Source organism: Anser brachyrhynchus, assembly GCF_964034855.1.
Source record: "Anser brachyrhynchus genome assembly, chromosome: 6".
NCBI lineage: Eukaryota > Metazoa > Chordata > Aves > Anseriformes > Anatidae > Anser > Anser brachyrhynchus.
This window is the reverse complement of record NC_137700.1, coordinates 36,327,496-36,351,301: the sequence shown is the minus strand read 5'-3', so window position 1 is coordinate 36,351,301 and position 23,806 is coordinate 36,327,496. Positions and strand designations below refer to the sequence as shown.

At 37.6% G+C, this 23,806-nt stretch overlaps 1 protein-coding gene across 1 annotated transcript; it reads right to left on the bottom strand.

Annotated features, from left to right (window-relative positions):
* Positions 1-208: 208 nt before the first annotated feature.
* TDRD1 (tudor domain containing 1) lies at positions 209-23,217 on the bottom strand. The gene is made up of 25 exons (XM_080597745.1): positions 23,015-23,217; positions 22,163-22,260; positions 20,914-20,984; positions 20,587-20,731; positions 20,084-20,189; positions 18,909-18,969; positions 17,234-17,338; positions 16,716-16,898; positions 15,903-16,046; positions 14,785-14,833; positions 13,547-13,618; positions 12,939-13,115; positions 11,623-11,730; positions 10,023-10,193; positions 9,370-9,621; positions 8,472-8,591; positions 7,673-7,783; positions 7,302-7,472; positions 6,522-6,764; positions 5,921-6,037; positions 5,589-5,699; positions 4,504-4,671; positions 3,994-4,209; positions 3,740-3,786; positions 209-2,235 (listed from the first exon to the last, which is right to left on the bottom strand). The coding sequence occupies exons 2-25, from the start codon at positions 22,221-22,223 to the stop codon at positions 2,143-2,145; spliced, it is 3,102 nt and encodes a 1,033-aa protein (XP_080453871.1). The 5' UTR covers positions 22,224-22,260; positions 23,015-23,217; the 3' UTR covers positions 209-2,142.
* Positions 23,218-23,806: the final 589 nt, after the last annotated feature.

Genomic DNA, 23,806 nt, shown 5'->3' with positions numbered 1-23,806 from the left:
TCTCTTCCCACACAAAAGCTAAACAGATCAATAATTTTGTAATCTGCACAGAAAAAAATATTTTCTTACCTCCACAGCATAGTACTAGTTAAGAATATACTACAATAGCAAATACTCAAAAAAGAACCAAACCAAACAGAGAATACTCCAGCTACTACAAACACTGTTCATAAATGAAAAGTCTTTTAAGGATTAAAACGAAACCCTGTTGTTTTTCAGTGCTATATCATTTTTATTAAGTTTTTCATTACCTCCATTTCAGAAGCTCCACGTTATTACAGAGTTTCAGTTCATATTTGTTTTGCTTTGAGGATAAAGTTTGTAAGTAAAATTTAAGAGACTGGATGCTATAAATTCATGTATTTCTCATTACATCCTTTGTTCAGACATTATCTCACATGAAAATTTACTTAAAAATTAGATTCTATACTAGCATTTAGATATATAATTCACACAGACTTGATAGAGTTTATCATCACTTCAAGAAAAGACTTCAATTACAGATTAAAAGGAGCAGAGAAAAACAGAACAAGAGGAACCCAAGGCTACATATCAGGAAGTCTAAGAGGTTTCCATATTTCTTGTGTGATTTGTTCTTAATGTTCCACAAGACTTCATCTGAAATGGAGTAAAATAAAGCCTTTGAACCATTCCAAGTCTCTTCTCCATTTCTTCCACTGTCTAGAAAAGGTAACCGCCAAATAACCTCTCACTGTGTCTAAGTAGAGCACCAACTTCGTTCCATTTTTTTAATGACAGATTAGAACAAGCAAAAATTCAATCTTCATATTTTTCTTTTTTCTGCTTTTCAAATGTAGACAAAAATGACTGTTAGTCTACTGCAAAGTCAGCAACTAGTTGTTTAGTTTCAGAAGATTCGTATTAGCAGCAAGGAACGGTGGTATGTGGAAAAGTGAACAAAAGCTGCAGGAGAACCATAGCAGCAGTGAGTTGTTTTGCATGCAAGTAAATGCTTGTAAAGGTCACACTTGTCCCAGGAGGCTATGGGGACACATAAGATGGACACAGGCGTGTTTCAAGACTGAGGCACTCTAGAGTGCCAACAGAACCAAGTGGAAGAGTCAGTTTAATTACACTGCAAGAATAAAATATAACAAAATAAGAGGCAGGAAAAATATCTGAGGCAATTTAAGTGTAATAAAACATTAGGTCAAACACTTCACTTTCACAAAGAAATTTAATATCAACATCCTTCTACTTTGAACAGAGCCAGAATTTAACATATTTACTTCGAGAACAAAAAATGTATCCCTGCAGCTTTAATAAGCAAGTATCTACTGTGCTCTATAAATAATGATTTGGCACTCCTTAGTAACATTGCCACTGGATTAGTCAGCAATGACAAGAAGGTATCAGCTGCATTAGAGAAATACTGAATCAAATTATGAATGGGCTGTCACATCCCAGAATAGGACTTCTCTATTAGTGTGGAAAAAAAATGACAGGGTTGAAATCTTGACAATGCAGCTACCTGTAAGAGACAGAACAAAGATCTCATACAACTCCAAAATATTCACAGGTGCAAATTACACAGCATAAGTGTAAACAAACACTTGTGCACACTTAAGTGTTTACTGATTTGAGAACTACCTATTTGCAGCCTAACACAAGATTCATCCTTTAACAATACTGAAAACAAGTTTGAGAAAATTTCAGTCTAACTTCAAAGACAGGAAATTATGTTGACAGAAGACTGTAATCAAGATAAGATAGCAAATGAAAGTAAAGAAAGTAAAAGAAAGTAAAATTAATGGTACCAAAGTTGAAGTAAGCTTTAGATTACAGTAATTTTAAATCTAATTTTACATAATATATTCAAAGTGCAATGACCACTCCATAAGGTTATGCGCATTCAATAGCTAAGTAAAAGTAAAAAAGCTTACCAACACTGTGGTACCAAAAAAAAACCCGAACAGAAAATTTAGCTTGCAGATTTGAAAACACTGAAGTTACATACTTATTTCATAATAACAGTCCAAGCATACAGATTGATACAGTTATTTAAACTGCAGAATTTCTTCTAAGTGACTTTCATTTTTAGTACGATGAATACAATTGCTCTTCCAAAAATGGAATTGCAGTAACCTGGTACGCATACAAACGAAACAGCACGTCACAGACTTAGCAGTCCAACAGTTTTTTCATTTCACTGAACCCATCTGGATTCCCATATTTGTTTAGAAGGAAGAGGAGAATCTGTTCGTGTTTTTTAAGCTGTGGAATAAGCAGAAAGTATTAGAAACAGTTCTAAAAATTGAAGTGTAAATTTGTAATTTACATTACAATTGTAACTTACAATTGTTGTAATTTAATTTGTATATCCTAAAACTACAAACTCAGCCAAGTCCCACACTAAGTCACTGAATATACTGTTCCTTTCTGTAGTAAAATCTTCAGGGGGGAAGCCAGCAGAATTCTAGCCAACTTGATATTTTTTTATTTTTTAAAAAGAAAATTTCAAGACCAAAATCGACGGAATACTCAAATTATGGCATAGATCAGGTTGTTAAGTTTTTGTTATTTACACACACCTATTTCAGTACAACTTAAAAGATCAGGAAATCGTCTGTCTTCTCTTCATGTCATGAGACTTTGAGCCAAACTTGTTGGAATGAGGAAGGATGATAAAAAGGTAACCAAAGTGAAGTCACATGAGATTAGAGAGAGAACAAGCCCCAAAGAACTGAAAGATCAAAGAGATACAGGGGGGAAGGGAAAGGGAGCTTCAAGAGCCTACACTGGGACAGGGAAATCTACTAGACTCTTCCCAAGCTTAGTTATGTTATCTTTCTGCTACTAAACTGCTGCTAACTACGCTGCCTTTGAAACAGCAAGATCCTGAACCACCAGAAATGCTCTCTTCTTACCTCCCAAATATAGTAGTGCATGTTTTTCTTTTGGCCTAGGTGCCTCTGGCTGAAAAATCAAAACACCTTTACAAAGGAGTTTGCCTTTAGAATTCCAAGTTTTGCTTATTCCTCTGACAAAGACCCTTACTTCAGAAAAGGTTGCTGTATCTTTTCTGGTACACTTTAAGTCACTTTCAGTAATCTAGAGCTGTTTCTAATATTTCACGAACGGCCTAAGTTAAAGATTAGCAGTGCTAAAACCAGAAAGCTTTCAAAAATTACACAAACATGCTATTTCTGTGAAAGACTTTTTCCCCTGCAAATAAAGAAGAAAAGATTTTGAAACTAGCAAAGCAGTTACACGTTCCAACTGAACGCAGACTCTCATCCCTAGCACCATGACAAAACGTGGCAGACGTTAACACTCATCTGTGCTACCTGAAATACATATTGTGAGAGTCCTCTTACATGCGCAGCTGTCTGCCAAGTTGCATCCACAGCAAGACACAGCTTTGTTACTGAAAACAATCCAGTTGCCCTTGGTCAAAATGATACAGTCTATGCAAAACACTGCAACTATCTTTACACAGTAGACAAAATTAGCATCCCTGAGCCCTTGAACTCTACCGGAAAAAAAACCAGCTGGATGTGTGGCAGAACACACAGAGTGATACATACACAATATCTTCTCAGTTTCGGGATGTTCTGATTACTACCATGTACAAAAACTGAGAAAAGTATTGGGATATTCACTTCACATACCTTCAGTGTTTCAGTTAGCTATTCTCTCCCTGCTCCCATTTGCTTCCCACACAGGGTTTCTTTTAAATTCTGGAAAAACTTAAAGTACTGTTTGGACTGAATCTTACCTGTATTTTTAATTCTGTGCAGCAGCATTTGGTCTCACTTCCATTGCCTACAAAAAGGACAAACAAACCACAAAGTAAATGAATGATCTAGATTAACTAGGAAAGCAGTGCTCATGTGTGAGAGTTGGTATGTGGAATTCCCTAAAATTTCAAAAGAACAAGTCACTCGGGCATCCCACATGTCAAATTAATTCCTAATTCCTAATTAATTCTTCAAATTAAGTTTAACTTAAGAAGTCTGTAAAAATAAGTACCTTGATGCACAATATCTGAGTTTTCAGCTTTGCAGATTAAACCTTCTGTTACTAGTTTGTCAACTATATTCACACTACCATTTTCACACTGTTTCTCTACTTTTACCAAGTTCACGTTTTCATTGATTCCCTTCACAGTAATTGTGACATATTTATTCAACAACATTTCTTTCAACTTGTCAAGTAACAAAGGAGACCACTCAGCTTTCTTTATTCCTGGAAAAAAGAGAAGTACAATCAAATTTGTTCTATGAAGAGTTACTTTATATCACTTCATCTTACATATAATGTCATCACAGCTTTTGAAACTATAACACTAAATTTTCATAGTAAATAGTTAAGATTCTACAGCTAGTTAAGAACGTTTTCTGAAACAGCCTTCACGGTATTAACCGGTATACTATTTCAACAGATCGTTATGTTTGTTGTTATTAAGGAATGAACACTATATCATCAGGATAGACGCAGATTTATAATGAACTTTTGTTGTTGTTTTTATTTTTTTGTTACCTGCAAGTGAACATATAATTGTTTGAAAAGGAAACTTTAAGTAGGAATCTGTGATCGGCAGGACATTTGAAACTGGTAAAGTTTCTGTGTTCCCATAGTCTGCATATAGTACTTTCACTGTGGACTGAGAAACTTTTAGAACAAGAGCTCTGTACCAACGCCCATTACCTGAAAAGATCAAAACAAGCAGAATCAGACAGATTATGATGAGAACAGAAATATTCAGCTTTACAGTTTCCCAGGAATTTTTAAATACTCTGGTATACAGACAATGCCACTTGACAAGGTAAAAACCCACAGAAGAACAAGAGAACAGTTTCTGATTGCGGTATTTATACTGACTTAAGTGTTTCTTTCAGAATTTTGCCCAAATCATACAGACAAGAGTTTTACTGTGCTACTGTTTTGGGATGTCTATACACCCACCCCATTGCTAGCTCCTTTATCTGTTTTCCAACACATTCCTTTAGCGTATGCTTAGTGTTCTCTGCCTAGTATTTTTTTAATTCATCTATGCTGTTTTCCATGAGCTGTTATCTGATCTAGCACCTACGTTTATTTTTATAGCATTTTCTAAGTTAAGGCTGTTCAGCGCTTAGCTGGATTTCCTGTAGCAATGCACATGCAGTCAATGTTTAATATTACTCACTATTTTTTAATTTTTTTTAAAGGTGAGCTAATGCATCAGCAGGGAATGCCCTCTTCTAAAAGATTAAGGCAATAAATGAAGGTTCCTAACAGTTAAAAATACCTTTGACTTGAATAACAGTTCACTAATCCCTTGTTAACCTAACAAGGCTGAATTATTAGTTGTTATAGCCAGTGGCACCTACCCATGCACAGAGAAAGCAACAAAACAGAAAAACATCCAGCCACCTACAAAACAGAAGTGGGTCTGTACAGATGCAAGGGCACTATTGCTCTGCTATAAATTTCATGCCCCAAGACGCAGGGCAGCACAAATAAATTTCAGTTTAAGCAGTAACTAGCTATTCTTTCCTCTTCAAGTTCCATACATTTTGCAGTGCACAACATATTCCACATTCTCCTGGTTAAGAAAATATAAGAAAGATGGATTCCCTCACCCGAAAACCTGGCACAACAGGCTTCACCCGTTTTTGGTGTGAATGACTGCATCTTATAAGATTTGCAGTAGTCATCTAGTTCAATCAGCTGCCTAAGTAGTTTCTCATGATCTACAGAAGAAAAAAAATGAATGTAACGAAGAGCACAATTATTCTTAAGCTCCCCTGCCCCCACTCTTGGCTTTTTTTTTTTTTTTTTAATATATTTGTACTTTTCTCCAATCCAAGCTATGTTTCTATGTAGTTCAGTTCACTACAGGCAATCATTTTATTAACTAGCTCGCAGCAATAACTTCTTACTGGTATTAGGAGCAGAGAACACTGTTTCTTACCTTTACTTTGAACTGGAATAGCATAGAACAAATCTGGGCTTACAACTTCTGTTACACAGACAGGTACGGTTTCATCCATAGCCAATTCTATCGGCTTCCAGCACCCAACTGAGGTTTCTAAGAGGAAGAGCAAGAAAGTGCTTCATGCTGCTTTTTTTCCCAAGCATATACATGTTTTAAGTATGTTACGGAACACACTTTTGAATTTTAGTGACAACCGCATGGCTTTATTTCAAGAAGATAACTATAAACCAAGATAATTCTTGCTTAATTTGGTGTTCATTATCTACTAGGTATAGAAGTAGTTAATTAAAAAGCATTCTGGAGAAATAAGATACAGGAAAGAAAACATGGAAAAAGTTTTCATCATGCAGCAAGCTTACAACTCTCCACTGTCAAACATTCAAATAACATTCAAGACAAACACAGATTTATACTTTTTTTTTTTGTCTGTAATGCCACCTGCAGGGCACTTGTGTTCAACTATAAAAACCTCAAGATAATATCAATAGTAAACATACTGTTTTGAGTTTATCTATGGTTAAAGGCTGGAAAGTTGAAAATTGTCGTTCAATCTAAAAGTTAACATTCATTTAGTTACCTTTATTGTCAGACTTATTTGGAAGATTACTTTTGTCTTGTAGATCTTCCCTTACAGCTAATTTTTCAGAAGTTAGTATCTCATTGATCACTTTTGGATAACCTGTGGAATTATCAATAAGCTCTACACCTGCCCCATCTCCAGAAAGGGAAGTTACTTTGGCTTGAAGCTTCATCCCTGCAGAGAATGCATGAAATCTTTCTGTTGCTTCTGGAATCCATTTGCTGTTAGCAGGCTTTATACCTAAGAAGGAGGAGATCTGTTCAAGATAACTCCATTAACTGACTTTCTCCAACATTGTATTTTCCTTTAAAGATCTAATTTTTATTTATTTTTTAAAACACAACTTGAAATACCAAGGCTACTTTGGCTACCTTAGGAATACACAGCGTACTTCATACTTGTTAGCTGGTCTCCTTCCTTTCCTCAAAAAGGAAACATTTCCTCAGGACTCCCAAGTTTTATTTTCTACATCTTACAATACTCTACCAAGTAAATCCCTAACCCTTAGCACAAATAACACTGAAGACTGTTTATGAAAACGCCATATTAGACTGCTTTATAAAGGGCGCAGAAAATCATAGTGTTTTAAGAGACAAAAAGAGCAGAATATGCCTCGATGAAATGAGGCATATTGTTTCCAGACTCTGGAAATAACACAGACATTTATAATAAAACACAGTTCTGTGAAGTATACCATGCATTTACCTCCTTCCCCACAAGCAACAAGTTTCTACATGCAGTAACACTTGTAAGGAGAGAACTCCTAAGAAGATCCACCTGAAAGCCAGCATTTAATTCCTTGAAATGGCAGCTGTAGGAACGAGGATGGAATCTGCCGTATTTTATCCAGTGGTACTTCCTCAACATTCCCGTAGTCCACAAAGCATACTTTAACAATTCCGTCTGAAATAACATTTTGCACCAAAGCACGATACCAGTTACCATCATCTGATTTAAGAAAAGATTAAAGAAAAAAAAAAAACACATTTCACACATCTAGTGCATTTACCAGCAGATTTTTTTTTTTTTTACTAGTAAATAAAACCAATTCTTTGCTATCTTCTACCAATATAAACTATCAGTTAGGGTGGAGTTTTTTGTGCTTTATTTCACCCTGTTAAACTGAAATATTTTAGTCTGCCACTTACCAGAGAAAAAAGCACAGCAAGGTTCTCCACTCTCTGGCTTAAAAACATTTGGAGGAGTTTTCCGGCAGTATTCAGACAATGATTTATTAAGTAAGTTTAGAGCGCGTAACTCTGAAGAATGGGAAGAATTAAAGACAAGATCAATAGAATAAGTGGGATTGAACATTATCAATACTTCTGTGGTATAGTTTACATTTAAAAGAGTTAATGGAAGATTTCAGTGAAATTTAGTATTTTATTTGAAAGAACTGTGACACTGAATTAACTAGTTAACTTACCAGGCAGACTGATTTAGCAAGAAGTGAGAAAGCTGATCTTTACTGACAAATAGGTAAGTAGCCACAAAGTTTGTCTGCAAATTGCTGTATAGGAGCCTTTGAGGTCTGGGCCTCTTCCACAAGTCTAACCATCTGTGAAAGAGGTGTATCAGCTCTGACATGGGTTGCCAAAATTAGCAGTGATCCATTCTGATTAATAGTACCTCCAATAACTGTATTGCCAGATTTTTTAGTCACATTCGTCAGTTCACACGAATTAAGAGATTTATCTACCACTAAGCACCCTTCAGTACTATTCAATTGCTTAACTTCAACATTTTCACATTTCAGTCTCAGAGCCACTACGTGCCCTGATTCAATTTCATCATTTTTCTTGTACTCTTCGCTCTTACATACAAAAATTCAGAGGTAAGACTTGGTGCTATAAACTCACTTGAAACAGCAATGCATTTGAACTATAACAACTGAAAAATCAGGAAGCAAATAAACTATGCAGGAAAACAAAAGCTGAAGAAACTTACCACTGTTTGAAATCTGACAGTAGAATTCTCCAGGATTGTACAGCGTACACACTATCACATCTACTGTTTGTTGAAGAGTTAATTTATTCCATCCCCACTTTTTTTTGTTTGCTGTGTCCTCTAGAGAGGAAAGAGAGAAGTAGAGGAATTAAAATAATTTTTATAGAAAAAAAATCACATCCTGTATATTCATTCTTTGTGTACTATAATTTCTCATTATAAGTAAACCAACAGACTAATTACCAGTGAGAACCTTTTTGTAATAAAAGCAAGAGAAACATGCCAGTTGCTTCACTACAGAGAAGGGCAAGCCATAGGTATTTGGGGAGCGGTGATCACAGAAAGTTTCAGACTAGACAACAGTAATCTGAGCATGAGGGACTCTGTGGAATTGTAGTTCCTAGAATCTAAGTTGGTTCCTTAGTCCCCTACCTATCTCACACTGAAGCTTCGATCACTAAATGCACGAAAGGCAGTTTAGGCCACTAACCCCTTTAGTGTTGAAGTTACACAGGCTACTGCAGTTGAACAGCTTTTGAAAGACTGAACATATGGCTTCAGATGTTAAATATAGACAAAGATGAGCTAAAGGGCAAGGGCATAGAAACGGGCAGGTATTAACCAGTCATATCCTACTTCAACTAGAAATTTTAAGACTTCTGACCAAAGAAAATTAAATTCTTGTAAGATCTTCTACAAGTAAACAATTGCAACTTCACTATGTATGTGCACACATACACAAACACATGATTTCTTCATGGAAAAGTCACAATAACTAGACTTCAGAGCTGTAGAGGCTAGATTTCACAATCTGGACTGGACAAAGAACGTGGTTCTCTGTACATACTCTAGTAGGAGGTTAAATACTACCACTTGAGCAGGACGTGCTTGTACTCACTATTTGCTTGCTTAACATCGCTTATTTCAGTTGCTGGCAAGGAGGCTATCCTTGATTCCTCAGCTGCACAGTTTTTCAGCAGGAGATAGCTCGATATATTTATTTCCGGAATAACAGATGCATCCACAAGCTCCACCACAGATCTATAACTCTCTTTATCCACTACTTTCACTGTCAGCACTTTGTCTTTCACTAATTGTTTCATAAGAGAAATAGCTTCTGAGGACCAGGCTCCCATTAGTGGCTTTACACCTGAAAAGTCAAATAGCATGGAAAGATTCAGAGGGCAGATTTCAGAGGAAAGATTCAGAGGGGATTCAGATTTGTCCCAGTGGAGGGGAAGAGACAGAGTTCAGCATTTCAAAATACAACATGAAGTTTTATCTTCTCCTGCAGTGTTAAAGCCACAATAGATTTAAGAACTCCACAAATCCAGCAGGTGACTGAATTTTGCTTAGAAAAAAAAAAAGCACACGCAAACCTAAGAATAGGCACATTAACATAAGAGTTTTCTAAGCATACAAGTCACTAAATAGGTTAGGAAAGATTTTAAATACGTGAGGAAAGATTTCTTCTTGTTTTGTACATATGCTACAACAGTTAATTAAGAATTCTGAAAATTCTTAATTTTCAGAAAAAAGTTTATTTCCTACCTGCCAAGGTACATCTTATGGCTTGAGCTGGCAAGTTCATTAATTTTGGAGTCATAGGACGAAGTCTGGTTGGCTGGAGAACTTCAAAATTCCCATAATCTATGTATCCCACCAGAACAGTATCTTCAGAAGCATATGTTATAACAGCAGCACGATACCAAAGATTGTCTTCTAGAAATGAACACACAGACATTCGTTATACTAGATACTTGCTTCCAAGAACAGAATGATTTTTTGGACAGAACAATATAAAACACAATAGCAATGTCAACACAAGACTTGAAACAACAGAATTACAGTTCATGCTAACCTTGACAAAACCCTGTAGAAGACACCTACCACCATCACCCCTCATGGGAGTTAAACGTTACAAACATTCTTTCCATAAAGAAGCCCCAGCACGCAAAGGCATACTGCAAGAAAAAATAAGCACTACACCCACACAATGTAGTTAAATTCAGCGTTAAAAAAAAAAAAAAACCAGGATCTCAGCAGACTGAAATGGCATGCAGTTCAAAGACCACATAACAGATCTAATATAATTTACGTATTTTAATTCAATTAAAAGATTTCAGAAACAGAAATAAAAGCTCTCTCTCAAATTTATCAAGACAGCTGAAGTACTGAACTGATGGTTTTCCCCAGCTAAGCACCTGAAACCAGTGTCCACTCAAACACCAAGACAGCTTATTGACAGTACCAGCTTTTTCTGAATGTGTAAAAAAAAAAGTTTATTTCAGCTTATCTGTTCAGTTTAACAGCTAATTTATTAAAAGTAGCAAAAACATATCAGAAACAAAAAGAAATGATGAGGAATGCTCATAGATTATGTAAAGAGGCTGTAACAGCAACATTTCTGAACAGAAAAAAGGTACAAGAGCAGCAATTTTTTGTCTGTTTTAAAAAGGTGAATGAAAAGAAGAAATATCTGTAAGGAGGAGATTCATCTTTACCCTCCTGCTCTCAGGCAAACAGGACCTCATATTCTTACAAATAAAAAGGTATTTCTTTCATGTAGACTGGACAGTTCCAGGCACATAACACTGCCTTATGCAGAATACTAGTTTAGGTTTAAACAAGATGTAATTTTGTAATAAGACTTGTAGAAACTTGACAGTGATGGCTGTCACACAGAAACTAAGTTATGAACATACAGTTCATAATTACCAGGGTTTTGCTAAATAACCTGTTGTGAAGAACCCCATCAGGGCAACAATGCTATATATAATCCTGTCTCTTCTTTACCTTTTTTGGGGTGTGAAATTTCAAGCCTATGCTTATTTCCAGTCACAGGAAACAGCATTAAATCAGTTTCTTCATGGTCTCCTAAAAAGCTCCTTTACTCAAAAATGAATGCAGTGTTGTTTGTTTAGTGATGGGGCCATTTTATGATTCTTGTTTAAAAATTGGTAAATGATGATGACATCTATCAAATACTATTCAATTTAAATTTAAAAAAACCACTATGAAGTGCAATGCAGAGCTAAAACTGGACAAATGAAATAGTCTGTATAAGACATTTCTAAACATAATTGTAAAACTCATTTAAATTTGGCAGGAAGTTAAGCTGACAAATTCAGAGTCGTACTTCCACTTTTACCTGTGAACTGGGCACAGCACAAGTCTCCTGAAGCAGGACGGAAATCTGGATTGCTAGGAAGTCTGTTACAGTGTTCATCAAGACACACCTGAAGCTCAGCAAGATGACCTGGTATTAAAATACACATGTTGTGGAAAATACACTGCCTGATAATTAAGGAAGTATATAAATGTTAAGTTTAAGGCCATAAAGAACAGATTGTAACATAACGGAGGTTATTTCATGTAATGTTAAATGTAATACTAAAAAAAAGTGATCAAACTAGGACTTGCACAAGGAGAGTCTTGCACAACTCTGAGAAATCACTACAGTAAAGAGGACAGGGAAAGCCAGTCAGACTCTTTCAGTACAGTAACATAACTGAAGCCAGTAGGAATTGAACACGGATAGCATAATCACGCTGTAAGGAAACAAAAGGAAGACAGCTCTTCAAACAACAGGTAGATGTCTAGTGTAACTTTTTGCCAAAGGAATCGTAAGCTATGAGTCTACCCAGAATTCAGAGGAAGACTGGGTAAGTATAAAAGAAGAGAAAACCACTCAGGATTAGTAAACATGCCAGATCCCATCCAGCTGCAAAAGCCACTTCAGCTGAAAATAACCGTACACTCAGAGAGTGCTAGGAGGACACAACCCACGGACTTACTCTGCTCTCTCCCTCCCCCAAACATCTGTTTAAGGGCATTGTGTGAGATGCACCAAAGCTCCTCCTAGCCTAGCATTCTGATCCACTGTAACTGTTACTTATCTTATATTCTACTGTATCAGAAGACAACAAAGCAGGGTTTGGGAATTGTTATCCGGGCTCCTCTCCCTTCTGAAACTCAGATATTCTCCCCACTCTACATAACAAAGAAGCTCAGTCCACACACCCAGCCTAAAAGGCAACTTCTCCCCAGTGGCATAGCATTACAGGCATTATAGGAACAAAAAGGAATAATTAGAACTTGACACACATTTCTGAATACCTGTGATAACATGTTTAACATTTAAGAGAACACATTTATTGTTTAAATATACAAATTCACTCAACAAGATTGCTATAATCCATACAAACACCATCTTTCTAGTTTGGACTACTCAGACTGGCAACAAATGATAGCATCGCCTATTAACTTGGAGGTGAACAGCTAATGCTGCCAAAAACATCCTCTATAGCACCATGGCTCTTAACTGAGGCACAGCCTAAAGCCACAGGAAATCTCCATTATAAGGTCAAACTATCAGACCAGCAATGCCTCCCTCTAGAGGATCTCTCTTGAAGAAAAAAGCGCCATACTAAATACCCCACAGCCTGTTTTCAACAAGTCACTTACGGCCACTGCGCATCTGCTGACAGAAAAAGTTGTCTGGATTTTGAATATGGGAAACCACACCAGGGAACGTGTCTCCAATACATACAGAGACACACTCTGCTACCGACTTTCCACAGCAAAGCAGATCTTTATCTTCAGGTGTTTTTTCTTTACCTCCCATAGAATGGTTTTCTGACACTGTACATTAAAGAAAAGGAAAAAGATGTCACTGATCAAAAGCTAGATGACTTTGCAATGTGCGACCTCACCAGGCCAGATTCAGAGATACTTATACAAATTATGCTAAATTAAACTACAGAATTAAAACATGCTGAAGCAGTTTGTTTTGCTATACTCTTTGGACTTTGAAGGCTCATGCCATTTTATCCATGAAACTAATAGACACATCATCCTCACTCAACAAGCATTTCATACTATTAAAAAGCACAGGTGCCAGTGTCACTAGTGAGCTGAAGGAAGCTTCCCTGGCCAACGTTTAAGTAGGATGTAAAGCTAATGAACAGCTAGAATACGTAAACTACATATAAAGCATCACCCCATCTGTGAGAATCTAAGGCTCCCCAACCTTTTTCAGCCTCCTACTTAGAAAGTATGGTTTGCTTACTCACCTTTTGGAGAGTCTGTTCCTTCAGTATTACTTCCTGGAGTTAAATTAGACCTCATTTCTAAAGGCAGTTTATCTAAACAGATGCAAGAAGCAAAGCAGTTTAGCATACAAGTTAGTCATAGTTCAGTTTCATTTAAGAACCATCTTCTGAATCTATCCTATGTTACTATCCTGTTCTTATTTATCAAGCAATTAATACACTTAGAATGTGAGACAGAAGTAGACTCAGAGTAACTCAAGCATTTAAGCTTCCTGACAACATGCATAGCTCCAAGACTGTTTGACTAAACAGTCATGATCACCATTTTCTTGTAGACATTACCAGAAAATACTTGGCTGAAAAGCGATTGAAACTTTTTAATTCTTCACAGCCTGTGTCTAAACTTGCAACACCAAGTACACAGGATTTACAAAGAAATCCTGAGTTTCTCAGTAATTACATATTCCATTTCGGAAGCATGAAACAGTATTTCAAGTTTTCAATATAATTCTTTTCAAATGAAAGCCTGAGTACAGATGTTTAAATTGCTTGTAAGGTCATGAAATGCTGCTTGTGTCTATTCCATGACCAAGAGACTGCTGTGATCTTCTCTCCAAGAGGCTGATAAGTTATATTAGTTTGTCAATGTAGTAAAAAGCAACTGGATGTGAAATATGCCCAGCACGGTCCTGAAGCAGTGGCATTTACACAGGAATAAGGTGAACCATCCATAGACTGCAGAGACTACGGCATGAAGATAAGCTTCCTGCATGTGAGGAATTTTATCAGGTTAAGAAAATGAACTATCACTTTCTTCAAAATTTCTGGGGCTGCAAATTAATGAAAAGAATATTATCTCATCACTATACTGTTCTTGCTCTGGGGCCAGATTAAAAATAGCCCTCCTAATGATGACAGCAGGTACACTTTTTCTGTATTGATCTGGTTCTACAATCAAACCCTTAAAGCTCAACTGAAAATATCAATTCAGACTCAATTTTAAGGTCATTAAACATTAAGATATTTCAGGTACAGGTACTTTAAAATAGCCTCTATTAAAAGGCAAAATATAATTAAAAAAATATATAAAAAATAAAATCAAGGGGCAGGTGGGGAGGGAGGGAAGCAAAAAAAGAAAAAAATCCTCTTCCAAGGGTCTTGGGGAGTGTTGTGGAGAGGGAAAGTGAGTATGAAAGACTTAACAGTCGTGTTCCCCACCTCCCCCCTAGCCCATTTCCACCCTCACTCCAAACACTTACAAAAATCTGGAAGAACAACATCTACAGCAAATCTTGACATCATTTCCTCCTGTAATATGTCAACAACAATTACTGAACAGGTCTTTCCCATGAGCTGGGAAGAAAAGATGTCGACGCCTTCATTCCATCCTCTTTGTTTTGGATCATAATTAGCAAAGGAACACTTAATTGCCTGGAAAGAATTACCATTAAAACAAGGAAGGTTGGGGATTATTTGCCCTTTAAAAATATGAATAAGTAATTAAGGCCCTCCAAAATATCATCCGGTCTGTAAGAGTAAAAGCTGCTGCTGAAATCTGAAGCACTATCAATTCAACTAACTTCTTTACAGAACAGTTAAAAAATAGGAAGTTATGTTCAAACTGTACACTGCATTTCCTCAGGACTACAAGGTGTGCCTGTATCACATTACGTCTGACTACGGGTGTATGTCGTAACTTGCCTGCAGGAGACACTGAGGGTTTTAAGACAAAGTTCAGAAGGCTGTCAAAGTCTACTACAAACCCAGCAGAGTCGCGTGAACACACTACGAAAGACTGTTCCGATAGCTGGTACTCAGGGCACCCACTGGTTGAAAGAATGCTTCTTTATTCTTTGTGTCAAGTCAAACATACCGTTTTGACCTGTGGATTAAAGCTAGACCATTTATTTTGTAATGGGAGATATTCACACAGCATGCAACGAAGTCAGTTGGATGATGAACAACTACCAGAACAATTGCAACTTAGACCAAGAGCTGTCAATACTGCAGACGAGGTTTGCCCAAATTCTGAGTCATTTTCACCACTGCCTAAAACCAGATTAAATTACTCGAGCAGGCTGCACCCCCTACCACCCTCCAGCACAGAAGGGAAATGTGAGCCCGAACATCCCACAGTTATTTTACCAGCTCAGAAAACAATTCTAGGACTAAGGAAAAAAAAATAATATAGGTGGCCTTCCTCACTGCTATGGAACATTTCAGGACATGAACCTCTGCGTAATATAGCAGGTTTTATGCATCACTTTCACCGAACACAAAATACTGTGATAATGACAGTTACACTGATACAAGAGCTATACTTATTTCAGAGCTACTCATTTAAAATCTCAACTACTGTTACGAAAATAGAACTCACACATGGAGGAAGCAGTTCAATGTCTTTGTGAAGAGCTTTAATCCAGGAGAGTGGAATATTTTCTTCCTTTCCATAATCTATATAGAATACTTGCGCTTTCTTTTGCGATATATCCACATCTTTAACCAATGCTCTATTCCATGTCTGTATGGGAATAAATACTCTTAGTAAAAACACAGCATAACAAACAACCACAATTACTGCACTCCTCACTAAAACACACACTTCAAAGCTTACTTTATTCCACCAGGTTTGTTTTTAAACAAAGGCAACCAAGCAATTTTAAAGCAAATCAAATGAACATGACACACGTCAACACTGACTGCTGTGAAGATAGTTAAACTCCTATGGATCTGGGCTTTCCTACAGAGAATCACATCTGCTAACAATGGAGGAGGAAAAAAAAAAGGAAAGAAAGGGGATGGGAAGGGAAATGAGAACTAGAGGTGACTACAAAAAAAGCAATCAGCAACCAGGTAAGAAATGAAATAAATAAGCAGAGGCATACTCCAAACTAACTAAAGTAATTTAGATTTGTTATAAACTCCCATAGCCTTCAAGAAACACTAGGACAAACCACTTCTACACGGTTTAAGTACATAAAAATATATAAAAGTAAACTTTTTAGAGGGAAAAAATAGAGCGCCTTCAATTTGAGTTCCAGGTATTATAAAGTTGCTAACTATCACAATTTCAATACAATAAACAGATATCTAAGTAGCAGCTTTCACCTGTAGAGACATAAAAGCAAAACTTGCAAAGACATGATAAGCTCATTATAAAAGTGTTATTTTATGGACAATCGGATCTTACCTGATCCAAAGAATTCCTTGCAACGCAGACTTCTCCTTTGATAGCCACATAATGCTCCTGAATAACCGTGTTAGCGTAACAGTCTTGCAGTTTCACAGAAAGTTTACTGATCTGGTCTAAAACTTCTGGAGAAGTCATCTGTATATAAAATTCACTTGGACTCCTGAATTCTGTTACTGTACCCTGAAGAGAGAACATAACAATGATACAAGAACACCCCGCAGTCCATTATTCAGCACCAGCGTGCATTTCAGTAAATGCATTTCACCCTACACCTGCTGCTGTTCTTTTGTTTTGAATCTAGCAGTAGTATCTACTCAGAACAAAGAGACAGCGATGTTCACCATCACAGAAACAAATCTTTCTCCATTATTCCCTCCCTTTGCATTTACTTATCTTTATAAAAATAAAGACACTTTACAGGCAAACAAAACGATACAGATTGCTGAGGTAACATACAGCTACGCATGCTTAACAATGCTTCAAATGCCTCTTGCATTCTTTCAAAATTGAAGTACCTGTACTTCCATAGCTTTTTTGAGACCTAGGCTCCGGAGATCTGACAACATTATTTTCTTGCACTGCTCTTCTGTCTTGAGGGAATCCACAGACGTTGAATTACCCTATTTAAAGGAGCTACAAGTTATGTTTAGACTGGAGTTGTTCAGCTGCATCTTTGAGTAATAACAGATGAAAAAAAGAACATTTTATCATCTCAACAAAAGCACATTTGTAGATACTGGTTAAGACCTCCTCATTGGAATTCAAAGACTTTGTATTACTCTTGGAAATAACTATAACATAAATAGTTATATTTAGTTCATAAAATAAATAGTTATATAATAACTAAATAACATTATCAAGAGATACACTGAGGATGAAAAACAAGTGCTGAAGTAGTCTAGGCAGCAGTCATGGCTTCACCTGTTCCTTTCACACAGGACCAATGACTCTGCTATACTTCCTGCTTATGAGGCTCTCAGAAGAGGAATTCAATTCCACCTGCTTCCTTGCAGCTTTAACAGAGTACATTGCAGCTACTGCTTAACAGCACTTATAAAAAAAAAGTAACATTGCACATTTAGTGTAATCTGCCTAATGCGTACCATCCGTGTCTGCGACACCCTAAAAACATCACAAAAAAATCTCATACACATCCTTAAGGAAAAGTACTCTTATATTCAGACCAACATACTTTGGACAATGCATGACGACAGAGACTGCTGTTATAACTTCCAAATTAATTGCTTACTTGCAACAAAGATTCTTCAGAACATTTCCCATAAAAATGCTCCTCACAGTCCAACGGTAAAATACATTACATATCGAACAATCTTTTAACGTGAGCTCTCTTACTTCCCCAGAACTTGCTTGAGACTCAGAAGATGAAACAGGGAGAAATAAAGCCTTCCATTATTTCAAAATAATCCTCTAGAAATTGTTTATTCATGTTGTATGCCCTCTTGATTTAGAGGTCCCTTGTTACCAGTTTATCAGTTTTAACGGAACAGTTACAGACACGCACAGACAGCAGAAAGCTTTCGGAATGTACTAACAGAAGTCTCATGACCAAAAATGAAGCCTACTTTCTAAATTTTTTCAAGAAGTTAAACAGATGAACGAACAAAATGATAGCAAAATGATCTCCTGCAAAACTGTTCTTAGGAAGTCCACAGGAAGAAATGTTTGTCTGAAAATAAGATCAAAATGCTATGAAGGAGAGCTGCATCATGTTTAAATCCTGTTACAGCAAACAAGCAAGAGTTCATCTGCATCTGTTAATGTACAAGACTACATGACGTATTCCTCCAATATTTGCCAGGCTTCCAGCTTTAGCTCATGGATACAGGTAGAAATACAGAATTGTTCAGAACTGGACAAGCTACATCTGTATCCTTCCTAAGATATTTCTCTAGCAACATCATACATCTTAATTTTTAACTTTATCACAAATGTTTGTGTTTTTTTTTTTTCGAACAGAAATCAAGTTTATTGACAGTCTTGCTACTAGCTCTAGAAGTAACATACTTTTGAATGTCTCTCCTAGTAACTTTTGATTAGAAGCATTAATCTTTCTAAAATGAGTAGATTATTATCTTTGGAATTTGCTCCTTCCCTGGACAGGTTAGATCATATCCTGCAACTAGCTTACAGTAACTTCATTCAACACATAGTAAAAATCATATTCTATACCTTAAGGTAAAGTCCTGTCTTTGTTTTAGCAGGTATCTTGCCTCCATTGTTATTACTTGAACTGTAATCAAAGAAAAACATGTTAGTTTTGAAGAACCAAAGACCAGACAAGGAACATTCATAACACCTACTTGCAAATAAAACAGAAAAGCTGCGTTAATAATGAGACGTTTGTGTCAACCCTTATTCCTCCTCCAAGAAAGGACAGAACAAATTTGTTAGTTCTCTGTCACGTAACATCTGGTGTGCTTTTTGTGATACCATCAACAAAAACTATTTAATTTCGGTTAAATTGGAGAAGAAATCTCACACTGTTGTGGCATTCTGCTAACACTGCAATCCCAAATAAGCCTTAAAAACTGTAGAAACTGAAAAAAAAGATAAATCTTGCTGTTTCAATTGAACACACAGGTAAAATCCAGATAACGTGCCAGACTGAATCCCCTTCTCCTACACCCGTGATTCAGAGAGTGTAGCAAAACTTGTGAAAAAACACCTCACTCGTAAACTGATTATGGAAACCTGGCTACAGGCTCATGGAACAATTGCTATCATCACTCTTTGCTAGTGTCAGCCTAAACGCTCAGATTTCCAAAACTTCTCCAAATCCAGGCAGTTTGTACAGTATCATAACCTAACAGAGCTTCATTTAACTGAAACAGACTAGACAGCGATCTCTTGATCATCTCAGCTGGCATGTCAAAAAATGATAAAGAGCAGCTAGAGAATGAACTGGCTGAAACAACATCTTCTAATTGCAACTGTGCTGATCAAAAATAAAATATCCATAAAGCTCAATGACGCTACAGTTACATTTAAAATTCGCCTCTTCAGTCTGTTAAAACAGTCCATTAATTGCGCCACTCCTGATAAGTACAGGCTTATTTGTCCTCCATTCCCTACGTCATCAACAGCAATAACACAGGTGATGAACTGGTATTCTTACCACATGCTCACATCATTCCAATACTAACACAAAGCAAAAACATTTCTGTTGACTTAATTCACACTTAAGAACTCTAAACACTATCACGTCATCCTGATGTAATACTAGCCTAAGAATAAGCAACATATTTTACTGTTATAGTGCCCTGATACGGTAATTTAAGTTGTACTAAGAGGGATATCATTATATTTCTGTAAATATTATTTAGCAGACCTTTTAACAAACTTACTTCTGTTTAACTGGCTCACACACAACACTATGGGATGGCCAATCTTTCTTCTGACAATCTACAGAGCAATAGTATATTTGCTTACACTGCGAACATCTGAGGGATCCTAAAAAAAAAAAAGTCAAAGAAACATCTATATGGGAAAAGACAACAGCTGTTAAGATACTAACTCCATGTATTATTAAATAACTGCTTACAAGGGGGTCCTACTACAGTTCTAAGCAGATACAAACAGGTGTTTTTATTCATCTGTAGCTACCTATTACTGCTCCAGTTGCCCCAAATTCCTTCTGTACTGAAGAAGGAAAAAAACATTTTGATTGAGAGAGATGCTCTTCATTTTCTCACTTTTGTAAATCCAATTACGTTATGAATAGTCACTACATTTGCATATGACAAACAAAATACATTTCTATGTTAAGGCATTTTTGAGTAATTCTTATGATCCTGCTTCACTGACAAATACACCATGCATCACAGACTACAGAGTAACAGCAACTTACCAAACAGACCACAATGATGGCAAGTTCTCGTTTGAGGAGGTGATGCTAGTGAATTGAAGAGACTCTTATCATAGCCAATAGAGAAAACATTCTCATAGGAATATTGCAACTTCTTTGGCTTCTCAATCAAATCAGAATGCGATACCTGTAAAAATCTAAGGTGATTCTTACCAGAAAAAGCAATCCCGTTGGATAGAAATATTCTCATGTATCAAAACATGACAAAAGTTTCAAAGTTCTAGAAAGAGATGATCAATTTATGCTGATCATTCTGCTATCTAGAAACACTCAGAATACGTGGGGCAATTATAAAGTGCAGTAACTCACAGTACGTCCTTTATCAGTTCCAGCTGCTTGTGGCAACTTTCTTCTACTGGTTGTGCCTTCCATAGAACTTCCTAAGAGAAGAAATATTTGCAAAGTGATCTAACAATACTAATGTGTGCCTGTGTTATGGAGTATTTACAGGAAAACACGCAAGTCTTCTCTATTTCTACTGTTCTGCTAGCACATTTGAGCAAACGGAGATGTTACAGGAACATTACATATTCTGCTAGTCACTTCTTATCATTCTGATACCGCATTTATTCAAACCCTACCATCAGTGGTATTATTTGAGCAACAGTTTCTCTGTTCTGGTCCTATCACTCAATAGAGGCCTTAATGACCACCATCCATAAATAAGCAAGTACTCAAAAACAAAACACTCTGAAACTACTTAAACAGATTTTATTTTCAATTGAGTGCCTTATAAGCCTTATGATTTCCCAAGTTTATTCTTTATGTGAACGCTTGTCTTGTGGAAGTTGTTTGATAAATCTGCATACCAACGTATTCGGAACTATATTTTTTTACTACTGGGTAACTCATTCATCTACAAAAAAGACGTTGTTTCAGTCATAGACCACACATGCCTTTCTGAGCTTGTTCCAGTCCAACAGGCTCATTAGTCCCAATTCTCCACTAAGCCAATATAAAGCTTATGCGGCCCTTTTTCTACGTGGAAGCAAATTAATTACATTTAATGAACCCTCCAGATGGCTGCATACCAAGCTACCTCAGATCTCCCAGTAGCAATCCTCCCCCTCTCCCCCCCATTTGGAATAACTGAGAGCATAGAGCAGAGAATAGTGAAGGCAAAAAATATTCCTGAGTGGACTCCGATTCCCACTGCACAATTGCACCAAGTTCCCCAGTACTCCAATTACTCTCTTTTTACAGTTATCTAAGGCATTCCTGGCCACCCAAGTCTGAATTATTAGGAATTAGTTGCATTTATAAGCCAAACTTTTACTGCTGATCCTTACAATGATTACGCATATACAGAGGAAAAAAAGTTAAAATACCTTTGTCAAGCTTTGGACAAAATCTCTTTTTATTGCAGTTGTTCACTCTTGTGCTGCAGCTTAAAGTAACACTTTCTGTACTTTTTTTTTTTTAAACACACACATTTGACCAAAAAAAAGTGTGTAATTGCTTCACGAAATACTCATTTTTGTTATATATCTCACAGGTTCAGCCTCCAAACTGAGGACTTTGCAACAGAAAAGTAGCTCTCCTCTGCTTTAACCTTTACCTGGAACTTTATTACCATTGTCCTTCACGTGAAGGGGCTGGGCCATCATGTCAGCATTCATACCCGAGTATGACAAGAGGCGATTGTATGCCAGGTAACTAAAGAAGCATAGATTTAAGAAATCAATTCAGGCAAGGACACAAATTTAAAAATTGAATATTTTGAAGTCATATTGTGAAGTTATCTTTAAAAATCACTTTTGGAAGGATAATTCACCATCAGTTTACACACTAAGAAGTAACAGCTTGTGCTAAAGGTATTAACAACACTTCTGACCAAAGGTAAGTAAGCAGCAGTGCTTTACAAAAGGGATTTGCTGAGAAGCAGGAACGGTTGTCACAAAGGGTGACAAGCTAACTGAACCACTTGCTTCAGTAAGTGACATCTATTTGTAGCACCAGCTAAAATCCACCAGTTCACCCACCCAACAATGGGATCAGAGCCCCATGTGAAGGCTCCGCAGCACAGCGGAGCCCTGAGGCGAGCCAGCTTCTGGACCAGCACCGCCAGTGTCTGAGGGGAAGGCAGGCAACGGGATGTTACCAGAAGGAATTTTTAGCACCTGCTTTCCAAATGTTAATGCACCATACATCTATTTTAACTATAAAGAGGTTCTCTTACTACATTACGATGAAGAAATTAAGTTACAATCTACTCGCAAATAAAGCAGAGCTGCCTTTGAGCATACCCATTTACATGGCAATCAAGCAAACCACCAACTAACTCTCACAACCGAAACCACATAGAACCAGCAGGCGCTACTTTAACTAACTGGGGACAGAATTAAGCATTTTTAGCCCCAAGACACCCAGCCGGGGCCCGGCCAGGCCAGGCCAGGGTACTGGCTCTCACCCCGACCTCGCCGACACCCAGAGCGCTGCGAGGGACCGGGGCGGACCGGGGCCACCCTGGGCCACCCTGCGCCCCCCGGGCTGCGCCACGCGGCCGCTGGGCCTCGCTCGAAGGCCGAGGGCAAACGAAGACACCCCGGCTGCTTCCTCCTCCGCTTCCTCCTCCTCCTCCGCTTCCTCCTCCTCCTCAGAGCCGCCGTCCCTCCCCCGGAAGGGCTCGGCCCGGCCCGGCCCGGCCCCGCGGGACACGTGCTGCAGGGGCGGCTGGAGCTGGCGGTGCCTGAGGCAGCGCCGTGGGGCAGGCACCTTCCCTCTAAGAGCTGTGAAGCTCAATAATCAATAAACTTCTGTTTTAAAGCGTTAGGATTTTGCCCTGTGGCCTAGAAGATGTGGTGCTTCATCCATCTCCCCTTTCCTCGTGTCCCGGACGAGGCGCACCCTGACGTCCCGACCCTGCGGAGCGCTGTGGTGATCCAGTGCCATGCAGTTAAACATTCACCGAGAATAAGTGAACCGTGGCTCTTCTGGTGCTTAGGCTGCTCTACCCACTGCCAAGATGTGTAAAATCAGGTAGAGTTTATTCTTACAAGTCAAGTGGGGCGGGTAGAACGATCTCTGTCACAGACACAGAGGTGTGGATCTAGGCTCCTGTGTGCCAAATTACTGATCCCTACTAAGTATACTCCAAAGAAAATGTGTTGTGTTAAGAGCTGGCTAAATTTTTTCTAGACGACTGAGTTATTACCTACCAAAGTCAGAGAAGCAACTCTCCTGGCTCCTGTGAACTTCAGCC